This window comes from Antechinus flavipes, chromosome 3, assembly GCF_016432865.1.
Source record: "Antechinus flavipes isolate AdamAnt ecotype Samford, QLD, Australia chromosome 3, AdamAnt_v2, whole genome shotgun sequence".
In the NCBI taxonomy this organism is placed as follows: domain Eukaryota; kingdom Metazoa; phylum Chordata; class Mammalia; order Dasyuromorphia; family Dasyuridae; genus Antechinus; species Antechinus flavipes.
This window is the reverse complement of record NC_067400.1, coordinates 411,319,459-411,335,031: the sequence shown is the minus strand read 5'-3', so window position 1 is coordinate 411,335,031 and position 15,573 is coordinate 411,319,459. Positions and strand designations below refer to the sequence as shown.

The window sequence follows — 15,573 nt, the reverse complement described above, 5'->3', positions numbered from 1 at the left end:
ATATATTACTGACATCAGTGATACTGACAAACTTACCTTTCAGTTTTACAGTACAGATGCACGTATCACTTCCCACCTCATTTTGTGCTTTGCAGTGATATTCACCAATGTCTGAAGTTTCGACATTTAAGATATGAATGCTTGCATGAAAATTTTTAGACGTGATCTTGTATTTTTTGCTACTTCGGAGTTGTCTCTTATCTTTATACCAAACCACCTCAAATGGTGGTGTTCCAGAAAGTTCACATTCAAGGCTAACTTCAGCGCCCTTAAGTGTATCTACAAGAGGGGGCGTGCTGCTAAAAACAGGTGGTTCTGTAAAAAAATAATAATTTCTTATGACTTTAGCTTATTGAATTTCAAAGAATCATGAAATGTTATTAGTAGAAAGTATCTTTGAGGTCATGTAGTCTATTCCTTTCATTTTTATAGATAAGATGAAAAGTTCAAGGATTCCACAAGCTAATTACTGACAAACTTGAGATCAAAACCCAGGGCTCCCGACTCCCTGTGAGCTTCACTGTGCTAATTTTTGATAGATTTGAAAAATAACAAAAACAAAAACAAAATGAATGCAAAAATGGTGAGAGAAATTAAAGGAAGAGATTATGTTTGCTGATAGTGGTAGAAGCATGGAATATTGAGTTCTATGCGGAAGATAAATTAGAACATACTACTGTGTCTCTGACCTCAAATTTCTAATTGTATAAAAAGAGAATAGCAATATTACTATTTAATATACTACATATAACTTTAAAAATACTATCAGCAAAACTATCATTGTAACTACTATTGCTAATACTAAAAATGAACTGAATTAGTAGGGACTATATTGGCGCTTTCACTAATAATCAATTCAGATTAGCCCCTTTTCTGAAATTTATATATAGCCTTTGAAAGCTGCTTAGAGCAGTATGGTCAAACCAAACATAAATTAGGGCCTCTAAGTTAATTAAGGATTCTTGCAAGTTCATCTTGATTGAGAAAGCCATGTCATAATATCATTTATATTTTGTTATATTTAAATATTTCATAATTAGATTTTAATTTGATTTTGGCTGCACTTGGGAGTAGTGTGGGCCAGATGTGGCCAGCAGGCCACACTTTTTATACCTTAGGTTAGAACACTGACAGATTAAGTGAATTGTCCTGCTTTATACTGACAGTTTATCTCAGAATTAGGAACTGAAGTCAGATCTTATTGGTTTTAAATTCAGCTCTCTACCCACTACTCTATTCATTTGAACAGTTAATATTGTTAAAAATAAGAAAGTAGATGAACATTGTTTTGTCGATTTTTCAGGAGCCCCTGCTTGTTACTGCAGGCAGATGAACAAAAAAACTTATTTTAAGAAATAGTACTTAATAATGCTTATCACTAATGGTAGTAATGATGATAGTGATGATGGTGCTGACATGACATCCTTATATCTTTTCTGGAAGACACTACTTCTTGTCAAAGTGGAAAATTTTATGCTAATATGTATAGAAGAACTGTACATATTTAATATATTTTGCTGTCTAGGGGAGGAGATAAAGGAAGGGAGGGAGAAAATTTTAGAACACAAGGTTTTGCAAGGGTAAATGTTGAAAACTATCTGCAAATATTTTGAAAATAAAAAGCTATTATTAAAAAACTCAAAAAACCAAAGTGGCAAATTTGTCATTTTGCACATTTTTAGAAATCAAATTAGAGTAAGTGCAAAATTAATATGACAAAAAGGGCTGAATTGGATAATAAAATCACTTCCTGACTAATTGAAAAACTGTTCACTATATGGACAGAGATTAAATAGTAATAGTAACAACTCCTGAAAGATTATTTTAAAATAAGCCAGAATAACATAATTCTGAAAAATGTGACTTCAAAATAGGTTCAAGGAAAAATATGTACAGAACATTTGTGATGGACTCAATGAGTTCAAAGATCAACTTATATCTCTTGAAAAAAATCATGGAAATGGAACTTGGCAACAAGAAAAAAAATGAGCCACTTTACCCATTGTAAGCAAGATATGGCGTTTCATTTAATAAAGAATCTAAGAAAGGAGACTGCTAACCTTTTACTATGACCTTTGTGCTACAGCTTGTGCTACCAGCAGGATTGTGAGCTTCGCATATGAAATCACCACTGTCCTCAGTGCCAAGGTTGTTCATCTGCAACACGGCCACTGACTCAATGAATGACATTGTGTATTTTTCATTGGCTGACAGTTCATGGTCATTTCTGTACCATCTGACTCTTATTTCAGGAGATCCGCTCAGTTTGCACTCAAGTCGTGTTGAATCCCCTGCTTTCACTATTCTGGTTGCTTCTAATTTCTTAACAAACTTTGGTGGTTCTATGAGACCAAGAAAAAAAAAAAAAAAGGTTAAAGTGAATGCAAAAGAATAAAGAGAGGAAAATCACATGCTTTTGATTAAACTACACAGTAGGAAGAGATTAGAAGGAGTAATATTAACTTAAAAATTAATGTTCAGACTATCTCAAAATTTGGATGCTCACTGAAAATAGTAATTAGAAGGATCCTTAACAGCTGAGTATAGAACAACAAGAGACACAACAAAGATGAAACATAAAGCAATCAGATCTGCACACCTGTTACAATCAACATTGTGGTACAAGAGTCGCTACCAACATCGTTGGTAACTTGGCAAGTGTAATGTCCAGTCTTTGAGGCATCCACAGAATAGAGATTTAAGAAACCTGTTGACCCTTCCAGCCCAATAAAGCATTTAGGTCCAGATGCAAGTTCAACCTCATCTTTGAACCACTTTATTTTAAATGGTGGTGTTCCTCTTAGGACTGCCTTAAATTCCACTGTTGAATCTGGAACAGCTTGTTGTCTTTCAGGTTTCACTAGGAAGCTTGGTGGCTCTATAGTTTTTAAGAAAAAAAGGTTGAATTAAACTCCTCTTAGTGTATTTTCACAATTTAATTAAGAAGGTAATGCAAAAAAGAAATGTTACAATATTAAAATTTTGTGTATTTTCACAATTTTAATTAAGAAGTTAATGTAAAAAAGAAATGTTAAAAAATTAAAATTTTCTTAGTTAAGTGAAAAAGACATAAAGAAACAACTTCTAAGAATGATTTGTAGTTTCAAAGACAAAAGAATAAGAGTGATCTATATTTAAAGTATTCATAAATAAGAATTAAGAAGAATTGGCAAACCTTTCACAGTTAAGATTCCACTACAAGCAGCATCTCCTGCAACATTTGCGACCTTACATGTGTAATTTGCGGTATCTTCTAATTCAAGATTATTAACCTCCAATGAGACAGTGTTCTCATGGCACACAAGTCTGTATTTAGCACTGGAAGATATTTCTTTTCCATCCTTATACCACTGGGCATTAATTGGGAGTGAGCCTGAAACTTTACACTCCATTTGAATAGAAGAACCCAGAACTTTGTCCATTTTGGTTAGTTTTTTGGTGAATGATGGAGGAATTGTTTCATCTGCTCAAGAGAAATTCCAAAAACAAGTACCCATTAACATAGCATTTTTCTTTTGTAAAGGGCTTTACAGACATCAAATGAGCAAGTTTAAATAAGAATACAAACCTAGAACTCTTAAGTAGGCATCACAGCTACTGCTTCCAAAGTCATTTTCAACCTTGAAAGTATACTGACCACTGTCCTGCTTCATTACTGACTGAATCCTGAAACTGGCAATATTGTTTTCAAAACTCATGGCAAAGTATCTACTGGGTACGATGGGTCTACCATCTTTAAGCCATTTCACCCGCAGTTCAGGAGTTCCAGCCACAACACATTCCAGAGTCACTGGGTCTTTTTCAGTTACATCTACTGATTTAGCCTTCTCTATTATTTGTGCTGGTTCTGTGGTAAAATGAAAGCATGATTAAAAATTATTTTTCCCAACATAGATAATGTGAGCCTATTAAAAGATGTGCCTCTAAAGAAAGATATTTAAAGAGAATGGCTCACAAACCTTGTACTAAAAGGAAAGCATAACACTTTTCAACTCCTGACTCATTCTTTGCTTGGCAGGTGTATCTGCCACTGTGACCATTATCCACCATTCTTATCTGAAGGGTAGCCACATTGTTCACGAATGAAATGTTTGTATTATCGTCTTCATCAATAATCTGATCATCTTTTAGCCATACCACAGAGATGGGGGGAGAGCCTGCCACTGTGCCCTGAAAGAGGGCTGAACTTTTCAAAACTGTCATCGCATTTTCTATCTTCTTAGTGAAGGAAGGTGGTTCTGTTGTTAAATAAGAAAGTATGGGAAGAAGAAAAATTATTGGAGTTCATAGGTTTAAATAGTCATTAAAATGTTTTATAGAATGGAAGATTTGGTATTCTGCCTCCTATTTTCTGTCACTGACCTTTCAGATTGACTCGGGTACTGGAAGAGCAGCTTCCACCTTCATTGGATACAATGCACTGGTATTCACCAGTATCTGAAGGGTCACACTTGGTTATATGGAGATTAAAGACTGACACACGGTCAGTCAGTGTGTATTTTTTGCTGCTTCGGATTTCCTTGTTATTCTTGAGCCAGGTCACTTCAAATGGAGCTGTGCCTGTCACTTCACACTCAAGCTCTACGTCTCTATCTTTGACTACTTCCACAGGCTTCAGCTCCCTTACAAATGTGGGAGGTTCTAAAAATTCAAAAGGAAGACAGATCTTGCTTACTCAGAGGAAAGACTAAAACTCAGAACGTGACAAAGCCAAAACAGGCAAGAGATTCTAATCACGAACCTTTCACTTTCAACTCAATGCTACAGCTCGAAGTGCCAGCATCATTCCGGGCTTCACAGACGTAGGTTCCACTGTCTTCTATCCTAGCCCCCGAAATCTGAAAAGTGGCTAAGCCCTCAGTGAAGGAGATGCCGTACTTGTCCACAGCTGTTATTTCATTGCCATCCAGGTACCAGGAGACTTTAATCTCCGGGGTGCCTGTTATTTGGCATTCGAAAGTTGTTGACTGTCCTTTCCGCAATACTAATACAGGACTGGGCTTCTTAATAAATTGAGGAAGTTCTACATATGGACAAAAGGTGAAAAATTTTACATTCTAGAAGATTTTTAAAAAATCAACAAGAGTTTTTTTTTTTTTTTTAATTGTCATTCCTCACTATCACCACCAAGACAGGAATAATCCCACTGGCACCATTATCACCACAGTCCCACCACACTCCAAACCCTTTTTTCCAACAAAAGAAAAAAACAAACAAAAAAAAAAACCCAAAAAGAAGAAAAGAGACATAAAGATCCAGACCTTTTACAAAAAGAGTCGTTTTGCAAGTGGCTGTGCCAACATCATTGCTTAGCTGGCAAATGTAGGTTCCAGAATCCCTACTTTTGACTGAAAAGAATTCTAGGATAGTTGAAGTGTCATCTTTCCAGACAGAACGAGATGCTCCTGAGTGTAATTCTTTATTATCTTTAAACCACTTTATAGTCAAGGGTGTTGTTCCACCTACAAGAGCCTTCATCTGAACTCGAGAACTGGGGGCCACATCTTGGGACTGTGGCTTTTCCACAAAGTAAGGGGGCTCTAAGGAGGTGTAAAAAAAAAGGAGTGGGGAAGGAGAGGAATAGGAAGATCTGTTTTAGAATGAGAGGTGAATTTGATATTTAAGAAATGAGATAACATATGTCTTTCTCATTAAATGAAAAATAAAAATCCCAAACCTTTGACTGTCAGATATCCAGTGCACTGGTTATGGCCTGCTTTATTTGTGGCAGCACAAGTATATGTGCCGCTATCTGCACCTTCCAGCTGGCTGATTTCCAAAAATGCCGTGTTGTCATGGAAAGAGAATTTGTATTTTTCACTAGCAAGTATCTCTTGGTCATCTTTGAACCACTGGATGCTTATAGGGTGGGACCCAGCTACTATACATTCTAAGTCAACAAAAGAACCTTTAATGCTATCCATTTTCTTTAGCTTTTTGGTGAACGAGGGAGGTATGATTAGATCTGTCCAATAAAAAGGCAAAAAAAAAAAAAAAGAAAAAAGAAAAGTTAGGACATATGCCTTTTGGAGTTGTGAAAGATAAAAAAGTGGGTAAATACCAATACATCCTCTACCACCAACAAAAGAAATACAAACCTAAGACATTTATGCTAGCTTTGCAGCTACTTCTCCCAACGTCATTTTGAACCTCAAAGGTATATTCTCCACTATCTTGCTTTTCTGTGGATATAATCTTCAGGATAGAGACTGTGTCAGTGACACTGATCTTATATTTGGGGCCCAGAGCCAATTCTTTTCCATCTTTGAACCATTTGGCTGTTATTTCTTTAGTTCCTGAAAATTTAACTTGTAAGGTTGCTGGGTCACCTTGGGTAACATCTATAGACACAGCCTCATCTGTGATCGTTGCTGGTTCTGTAGCAAACACAAGGATAAGATATGGATTTGTGAATGTTTAATGGAGAGAGGCTTTCAAATCAATATCTTTCCAACCATCTGGGAGAACTGTGCTAAACGAACCTTTTACTGAGAGTAAAGCAGAGCATCTTTGAATGCCTGCATCATTTTTGGCTTCACAGAAATATTTCCCATCATGCTTTACTTCAATGCCACTGATATACAGACTGGCTACATTATTCTCAAATGTCATTCTTATGTTGTCATCTTCAGTGATCTCATCATTGTCTTTTAACCAAGTCACAGTGATTGGCAATGAGCCTTTAAGGGTGCCCTGGAATGCTGCAGTGCCACCCTGCAGGGAACTTGTGCTCTCAATCTTCTTGGTAAATACTGGAGGTTCTATTAGAAAAAATAAATTCATGAGAACCAGTCTGGTCACAGACTGCACCCAATTAAAGCATGCCAAAATTCTAGGTGACACTAACCTTTTAAAGAGACTTTAGCACTGCAAGTGCTGCTGCCCACCTCATTAGTCACCCTACATTGGTATTCACCAACATCAGGGGCATCAAACTTGAGAACCTGAAGGCTAACCAAGTGATCCTGAATGAATGTTTTATACTTTCTACCACTTCGAAGAGTTGTGTTGTCTTTGAACCAAGTGATCTCAAAGGGAGGAGTGCCTGCTACCTCAGCCAATAGCATCACGTCATATTCTCTCAAAACTTCAATTGGTTGGAACTTCTTGCTAAAGTAAGGTGACTCTATAGTACAAAAGAAAAATTTTTTTTGGTTAACAAGGCTCTGGGATGTTTGCTTCAGGCCAAAATGTTGGCAATGCCTGAGGCAAAATGAATACACACACACCTTTCACTATGATAATACTACTGCAGTGATCACTTCCTGCTTCATTTTGAGCCTCGCACATGTATTCTCCACTGTCTTCAATGGAGATATCTGTAAGTCTGAGCACAGCAGCTGAGTCCACAAATGACATTTTGTGTTTGCTGCTCTCCTTAATTTCTCTATCATTGACAAACCAGGTTATTTTAATAGGAGGGGTGCCTGTGACTTTGCAGGCTAATTGAGTTGAGTCTCCCGTTTTCAAAAGTTGTGAGGATTCTAGCTTTTCCACAAAGGTAGCGGGTTCTGTGGAATGGAGAAAGTTATTAAGAAGAGAAAGAAGTAAAGACACTGCAAAATAGCAGCACAAAGAGGTCAAGAAAATAAGGCAAACCTTTGACAAACAAGTTTGCACTGCATTCCACTGCTCCGGCCACATTGCTGACTTTACAGGTGTATTTCCCAGAGTCTGATGTTTTTACTGTATATAGTTCCAGGGAACTCTCTAAAGATTCTTTAGTAATATAACAGTTGCCACCAGACACCAATTCCTTGTCACCTTTAAACCATCTAATGGTAAGTGGAGTTGATCCTTTAAAAGTACTCTTCAGACAGACGGTGGAACCGGGTATCAAATCCCTTGACCCAGGTTTAATGACAAAGCTGGGAGGTTCTGAAGAAAAGTTATAAGAAATATTTCAGTGAATTCAGAGGTATGGCCTAGAAGTGAAGCAGGCTTAATTATTGAATACGGTATAGTAAGAAGTAAAAGGAAAATGTTTCCTCCCACCTTGGACAATTAAAGCACCACTGCTGTCTTTGCTTCCAACAGAATTTGTGGCCCGACAAGTGAAGTTCCCTGCATCACTCATGTCTACTCTGCTTATCTCCAAGGAGGCTGTGCCTTCCACAAAAGCTATTCTGTATCTGTCTGATGAAGTGATCTCTTTGCCATCTTTAAACCAGGATACCCTCATTGGAAGGGAGCCAGCGATTTTACAATCCAGGCGGCACTCACCGCTGACAACACTGTCTATGTTGCGTAAAGATTTGGTAAAGAATGGAGCAATATCGCGATCTGTCCATGGCACAACAAAAGAGAAAAATCAAGATGTGAAGTGGCTAAATTGTTTTTTCTTTCTATTCATTGTGTTTAAAAGATATATGAAGTGTCGTTAAAAATACTAACCTAATACAGTAAAAGTTGTCTCACAGGAGCTGCTCCCGACTTCATTTGAAATCTCAAAGGTATATTGACCACTATCATGTAGTTCAGCAGAGTAAAACTTGAGCTGAGCGACATTGTTCTTAAAACTGAATCTGTATTTTTTACTGGAAACCATAGGTTTTCCATCTTTATACCATTTAGGCTTAAGTTCTGGGGTGCCCGAAACAGTGTACTCCAGAGTTGCTGGATCTCCTGCAGTCACCTGAATCAGTTCTGCTCTCTCAATAATCTTGGCTGGTTCTATGATGGTATTAAATAATTGTGATTTAGAAAAGAGCATTAAGGCTTCATTTTAAATGTAGAAAACAAAAAAGCAAAGTTAACAATATTCCTACACTGACCTTTAACTGTTAATTCCCCAACAGATGTTTGACTTCCAGCTTCATTCTCAGCTAGGCAAGTATATTTGCCACTAAAATTAATCTGAACATCAGGGATTAGCAAAAGTGCAACACCATTGGAAAAGCTCATCTTGATTTTATCGTCTTCTTTAATGATCTCTTGTCCTTTCATCCAGGTGACTGAAAGAGGTTCTGAACCCCTTATAGCTGCTTGCAAAGTAACTGTTTGCCCTGCTAGGGCAGTAAAATCATCTACTTTCTTTACGAAAGTTGGTGGTTCTAGTTTAAAGAGGAAAAAAAAAACATAAAAAACTCTTGGCTACTGTACATGTCAATATACAAACTATTATTTATTTATTTTAGGTGGTTTATCTAGGTTAGGTTTATCTGGCCCAGACACTATGTAGTTACACAGAAGAATTGATAAATGCTTTAAAGAGAATTACAATTGGATTCTAGGGATGACAGGAGAAAAGTAGATATAAGTACTTTGGCCTTCATAGGAATAGATGACAAAAGACTTACTCCGTGTTCCCCCTTTGTTATCAGGAATAAGGATTTATATTATGGCCTGGGCCACTGTATAAATTTGATCCCAAGATGGAGGCAAAACCCAAGATAAAATGCAATTTTAAAAGAGTATTAAAAGAGGAGAACATTTGATCTGAATAAGACAGATACTTTGTTGACGGTTTTAAAAGATGTTAGTTTTCAATCACTAACCTTTTAGAATGTATGTCGCACTGCAGCCACACTTCCCAACCTCATTAGCTACTACACACTCGTATTCGCCGACATCTGCACTATTAAATGAAAATATTTCCAGAGATACAAGAGACTTCTGAGAAAGTAACCTGTATTTCTTACTACTTCGAATTTGCTTCTTGTCTTTAAACCAGCTAATTTCAAAGGGTCCGGTGCCTGAGATTTCACAATGAAGAAGAGCATTGCTTCCTCTCACTATCTCTGCCGGCTCAAGAGTTTTGATGAAAGAAGGAGGTTCTACAAAAGCATTAAATCACCAATAAAGAATTAGTTACAAGTAATGGCTAAAGAAATGTATTACTCTGAATAATGACAGGCAGTAACTGGGAAGACAAACCTTTGATAATGATTTCAGTACTGCAGCTATCACTGCCGACATCATTGATTGCTTCACATGAGTAGCTCCCACTGTCTTCCACTTTCACATCAGTGATATCAAGCACTGCCTCAGAGTTGGCAAAAGACATTCGGACTGTGTTACTTTCACTAAGTTCTTTGTTATTTTTAAACCAGGTGACCTGGATCACAGGAGAACCTTTGAGTTTGCAATGAAGACGTGCGGATTCACCTGGCAGCATTAAATAAGATGGATCCACCTTCTTCACAAAAGATGGTGGTTCTAAATGAAGATTATAAAAAAAGAATAGAAAAGCCTGAAACATGAAATCCACAAAGGAAAAGCAGACAGAAATAGAACAAAAAGACAGAAAAGACATGAATGTGATTAAAGCTGGGTTGCCTCCACCCAGCCATGACCAGTCCACACTAGATTCTTTTCCAAGTTCACCAGTACAAAACTGGTATCAAATAAAGAACACTTTTTAAAATGAAGAAGTTTGCCACATGAAAACATATGCATCTACACATATCCACACAAAACAGTTGAAAATTCTTAAAAGTGATAATTTTTGGAAGAAAAAAATAAAAACAATGATAAACAGACTCAAAATAAATAAACCAAATGCATCTTAAAAGGAAAAAGATTTCCCAAAGTATTTATCAAGAATGAAGTTATTTAATAGCACAATTTATTATGTATAGATGCCCTGCCACTTAGTTCATTAAAATTTTCTTTTATACTTCTGGCAATGGCAGACATAGACAAAAACATAGATGGGGGGAACCAAAGCTTACCTCTGATAGAAACAGTGGCAGAAGAAGAGCTGCTTCCAGCCTCATTAGAAGCTGTGCAAACATAATTCCCTGAATCCTTTAGTTTGGCCAGAGGAATTTCAAGAGATGCTATTTTATCCTCAAAATAAATCTTAAAATCTTTTCCAGGAGGGATTTTTTGGCCATCTTTACTCCACGTTATTGTCACTTTTCGATCTTCATCCACTTGGCATTCAAGATGCACCTTCTTATTGACAGCAGATTGTACAGATTCTAACTCTTTAATGAAATGTGGCTTATCGATTATGATCAGCTCTGCTTGGCAGATGTCTGCCCCAAATTTGTTAGAGGCCTTGCAAGAGTAGACTCCTCTGTCTTGAGCAGTAAGATTTGAAAGCTCTAAAATATGCTTGTTGTCTGCATCTGAAATCTTGCATTTAGGTGAAGGTGATATGGCAATGCCATCTTTCTGCCAAATGGTGTCAATTACAGGGGTCCCTGACACTGTACAAATAAATTTGGTTGCCTTTCCCACAAAAGTTGTAACTGACTTAGGTCTGCTTAGAAAGGTTGGAGGAAATGCCTCTGCAAAAGAAAAATTTAAAAATCATTATATTAAATTTGCATTCATGACCTCATCTCTGTACATTCCAAGATAGAAAAAAAAAGATGATTTATGTATTGAGATAGACATTACTTGAAAAGAGAACATTGGAACACTAAGACCAAAGATATCACCAAAGAAAAGGAATGATAACATTTTTAACAGCAGAAAGTTAATGTAACTGTAAAGATTACAATAGCCTACAAATGCTGCTTTATATAGTAATATTAGCCCAAATCCCAAAGATATCTCATTTTTAATGGCAAATGGTTCTGAAGTATCTAACCGTAATTTAGTCCTTTTTTATTTCATGTCATTAAAAGAAGATATGCAGAAAAGAAAAAGAATAGTATCAGAATACCAGAGCTTAATTAGCAACTTACTTTTCTAAAGAGAAAGGAATATTATGGATCATGGAGGCCAAGGATATTTATGCAAGAAGGAGGTTCTCACCTTTCTTATCCCTATTCCCCCATGGTCCCTTCCACCAAACATCTTAGTGATTGAGCTTCCAAATGGTATCCTGAGCTATTTCAAGACTATGGAAATATTGGTAGCAGTTCATTTTCAATTCCTCTCTTGCAACACAGAATATCCACTGCCAACCCCATCACTCTCTTCTGTCCTTTATCCTAACATGTCAGACTAGCTTAGGTTACAGGAGGTTTTAGATGTCATTACTCTATGTTTTGGGTTGACCTGATTCTAATTAGAGAGCTTAATGATTGCATTATAATAACCAATAAAGTAAGAATCCTAATCCCAAAGAAAAGATTTTAGACTTGGTTTTCTGAGAGTTCTGAGCAGCTCTAAATACATTTCCTGGAGATATCTGACTGAAGAATAAGATTAGCAAAGCATGGTTCATTCTTAAAATTCTTCATCCATCAGAGAGAAACATTCTGCATTTATCTTATTTATTGGCCTACTTCCAAGGAACAGAATCAGACAAGTTGTTCTTGTTTTTTTTTTTTTTTTGGGGGGGGGAGGGGGTGGAGGGAGGGTTATTTTACACACAAGATCCCATCTAAATTCTGGGTAAATTCCAATTTCCAACTTCAGCTTCCAATCTGCATCCTGTAACTGTCTCCACAATATCCTCTGGAAGAATATTAAGATATATCTATTAATTTAATTTTGCTAACAAGTGGATTCAAATGGTTGATGGGCTTTATAAACTTCCCTAGACATATTTTAGGGCAATGGACAAATTGAGGGTTGTGGGGGAAATCATTTTTCATTATACTTTATTGTTGAAAACCTATAGGGAAATTGGGGGAAGGGAGAAAGTTATGTGATAGTACTGATTATTAAAATAGTCATAGAAAAAACATGAGAAATGTCAATAAAATTTCTTGGATTTTTTCCAATTGACCATAATCCACCTTCATAATTCATGTAAAAACTATTCTTACTTTACACTTAAACAGTGTATAAAGCACAACTTTCATTATTGTTTAGTATAACAAAGTTCTACCAAATATAATATGGTATAAACAGGTCCCAATTAGTGTTAATAATGAATCCTGTGTAGTGGTGTCATATATTCAAGCTCACATTATATGAAGTTATAATGATGTAAAATATGGTAATTGGTTTCAATCTAAAAGAAATATGCAGCTCTAATTTAAATAATGAAACCACTTAAGAAGATTCATTATTCACACTAATAGAAACTTAGCTATTTCAAGCCAAGCAGTGAGATCTTTACAATTTTTTTAAAAAGATAAGTGATAGATGTTGACAAACTTACTTCAAAATATTGTACAAAGTAAGGAATTCAGACACCATTTCACTGAATAAACAGAATTGGTCGTTTTAAAAAGGCAAAAATAAAAAAAAATTCATTGTAATTTTTGTACATTTTAACTTCTGTCTGAGGTACCGCTTCCTAAAATGAATACTATTTTAGAATTCATTTGGAATCTTTTTTTCCCCCTTTATTATAGTCTACAAGGAAGTCCCTTTAGGATACAAGGTTTTTATTTTTCTTCTGTTAGAATAAATATAATATAATTGAAATAGAAAATTTTCAATTAGTTTCTGCAACCAGTTGTCTTCTTCAAACTTTACTTTTTGTTCTTGAATCTTAATGAAGTTATTTTCTGGACCTGTACAAAAAATGGTTATTTATAGATCTGTTTATAAAAGGTGCTTTGTGTCAGAGCATTGCTTTAAGTCAATGAACTTATTAAAATAACACTAAGAGTACTGTTCTTCATCATTGATTAGATTAGCAAGGATATGAAAAATAGATTGATGCACCCATTTATGTTCTGTATTTACCTGTTACAGTTAAGGTTGCTGTACAGCTTACGCTACCATATTCATTAGAGGCTTTACAGCTGTACTCTCCACAATCAATGACTTGAGTTCTCAGGATTTCCAGGCTGGACATGTAATTTGACGATCTTATCGAGCACTTTTCACTCTCATATATTTCTCGGCCAGCTTTAAACCACTGGAAGCGAACGTTGGGTGCACTTTCGATTTCACAAGTGAACTTAGCGAGATGTCCGAGAGCTACCTCCAAGGGTTCAATTCTCCTCTTGATAACAGGGGCAGCTAGAAATGGAAACATAATTTTGCCATGAAATTTTGTCATGTGAGTTTTGTCTCTCTCAATTGTGGCGGTTAATATAGTGATGTCCTGAAACTGATTGCAAGCAATAGAAGAAGGTGACTAGGAAAAAAAAAAAAGTAAGCTAAATCCAATGGGGGAGGGAAATGTGTTTGACATACTCAGTGGGAATTCTGCAATCAGGAAAGTCCAATAATTACTAGGATGACTAGGATGTGATAATACTAGCTAACATGCACACCATGCTATGAATTCTATGCACCACATTATGCTGCAACATTGAAAAGCAAAATGTGAAGGAAAATTATATTTTAAAAGGGGTTATAGCAAAAAACAAAAGAAATAAAATGTGATTGGAATATACACATGGATAGCCAATCATGGTTTTTTGGGAATAGGGTTGAAACTTTTGATAGGGGTGTTGCTAATTGGTACCTTATATGCAATGATTGCTTTCTCATTACATAAGATTAAGAATATTTTTTGGTAGAGAAAAGATAAGAGGCATTAGAATGTTTAAAATAGAGAAAGCAATAAAATACATTTTTGTTTTCAAAACCAAATGGTGAAACAAACATGGTAGCAAGTCATTGAAAAAGCATTGAATAAGAAGAAAGGAAAAAATTTAAAACCATGATTAGGTTTGTGAGGCTCTTATTTAACCTTTCTAAAATGGTAGAAAAGATGACACTCAAGTGATAGCTCTAAATCATTGCAACCAAGTGAATATTAGTCATGGATATTTTTTCTTCAGAATCCAACCTCTTTTTATTATTGTGAGTTTTGCAGAAGATGACGTCTTTCCACTTTCATTTAGTGCCTCACAGCTATATTCTCCTTGGTGTAGCTCCTTGTTCACTTTGTTGATCATTAGTGTGTATGTGTCTTCATCTTGGAAACACTTGAACTTTTCATCAGGAGAAATCAGCTTACTCTCAAAATACCAATTTACCTTTTTAGAATTGGTAATTTGTAATGTGAAGTGTACAATATCACCTTCTTCTGCAACAGTGTCTTCCAAATTCATTTGTATAACTGGACAATCCATTTTAGCTGGGCTCTCTTCTGACATTTGAATTGTAACCATGTTTTTTTCCATGCTATTATCAGCAGAGAAATCTTCCTTTTCTTCTGCCAATTTTATTTCATCATCTTGCTTTTCAGTAGGGACAGAAATTAATGGCACCTCTGTAGTGATTGTTGTGGACTCTTCCTCTTTGACCTTACTTTCCACAAGGAAAGAATTGACTTCTTCCATTGAAACAAAATTGTCAGGCCCGACTTCTGGTGTAGTGATTATCTCAACCTGTTGTGCGTTTACGGAAAAATCAGCTTCTTCCGGTAAGCCTGCTCTAGTAACTGATAAGGAGTCAGTTTGAGCTGCTACTAGTATGTTTTTTTCTTCATAGATAACAGACCATAAAGCATCTTTAAGTTCTGTTTCCAAGTTAATCCTCTGAAGGTCAATTCCTTCAATGACAACAGTAATTTCTTCTGTAACAGAATTTGCTGTTGTTATGACATAGGTGCAGATTATTTGTTGAGGTTCTGTAGTGGGTGCTATGGTCTTGACCTCAACCTTATCAATGTTTCTGAGCCACTCAGAGAAGATGCTAGGCTGTTCACTTGCTATGGCAGCTTCCAAAGTCCTTCGCAGCTGAACCTTTATATCAAGTTTATATTGACCTGCATCAAGAGTGGCAAACTGCTTTTCCTTAGAAAGAATGTCACTTCCC

At 36.1% G+C, this 15,573-nt stretch overlaps 1 protein-coding gene across 1 annotated transcript in view; it reads right to left on the bottom strand.

Moving 5' to 3' along the window:
* The window catches only part of TTN (titin), a 322,989-nt gene that overhangs the window by 220,153 nt on the left and 87,263 nt on the right, over positions 1-15,573 (bottom strand). Inside the window, 22 exon segments of the mRNA XM_051986127.1 lie at positions 37-315; positions 2,061-2,342; positions 2,600-2,878; positions 3,176-3,463; positions 3,569-3,847; positions 3,960-4,238; positions 4,363-4,641; positions 4,742-5,023; positions 5,262-5,540; positions 5,678-5,965; positions 6,099-6,377; positions 6,483-6,761; positions 6,848-7,126; positions 7,230-7,511; positions 7,600-7,878; positions 7,996-8,283; positions 8,395-8,673; positions 8,775-9,053; positions 9,498-9,776; positions 9,877-10,158; positions 10,674-11,237; positions 13,543-13,821. Coding sequence (XP_051842087.1) covers positions 37-315; positions 2,061-2,342; positions 2,600-2,878; positions 3,176-3,463; positions 3,569-3,847; positions 3,960-4,238; positions 4,363-4,641; positions 4,742-5,023; positions 5,262-5,540; positions 5,678-5,965; positions 6,099-6,377; positions 6,483-6,761; positions 6,848-7,126; positions 7,230-7,511; positions 7,600-7,878; positions 7,996-8,283; positions 8,395-8,673; positions 8,775-9,053; positions 9,498-9,776; positions 9,877-10,158; positions 10,674-11,237; positions 13,543-13,821 — 6,462 coding nt within the window.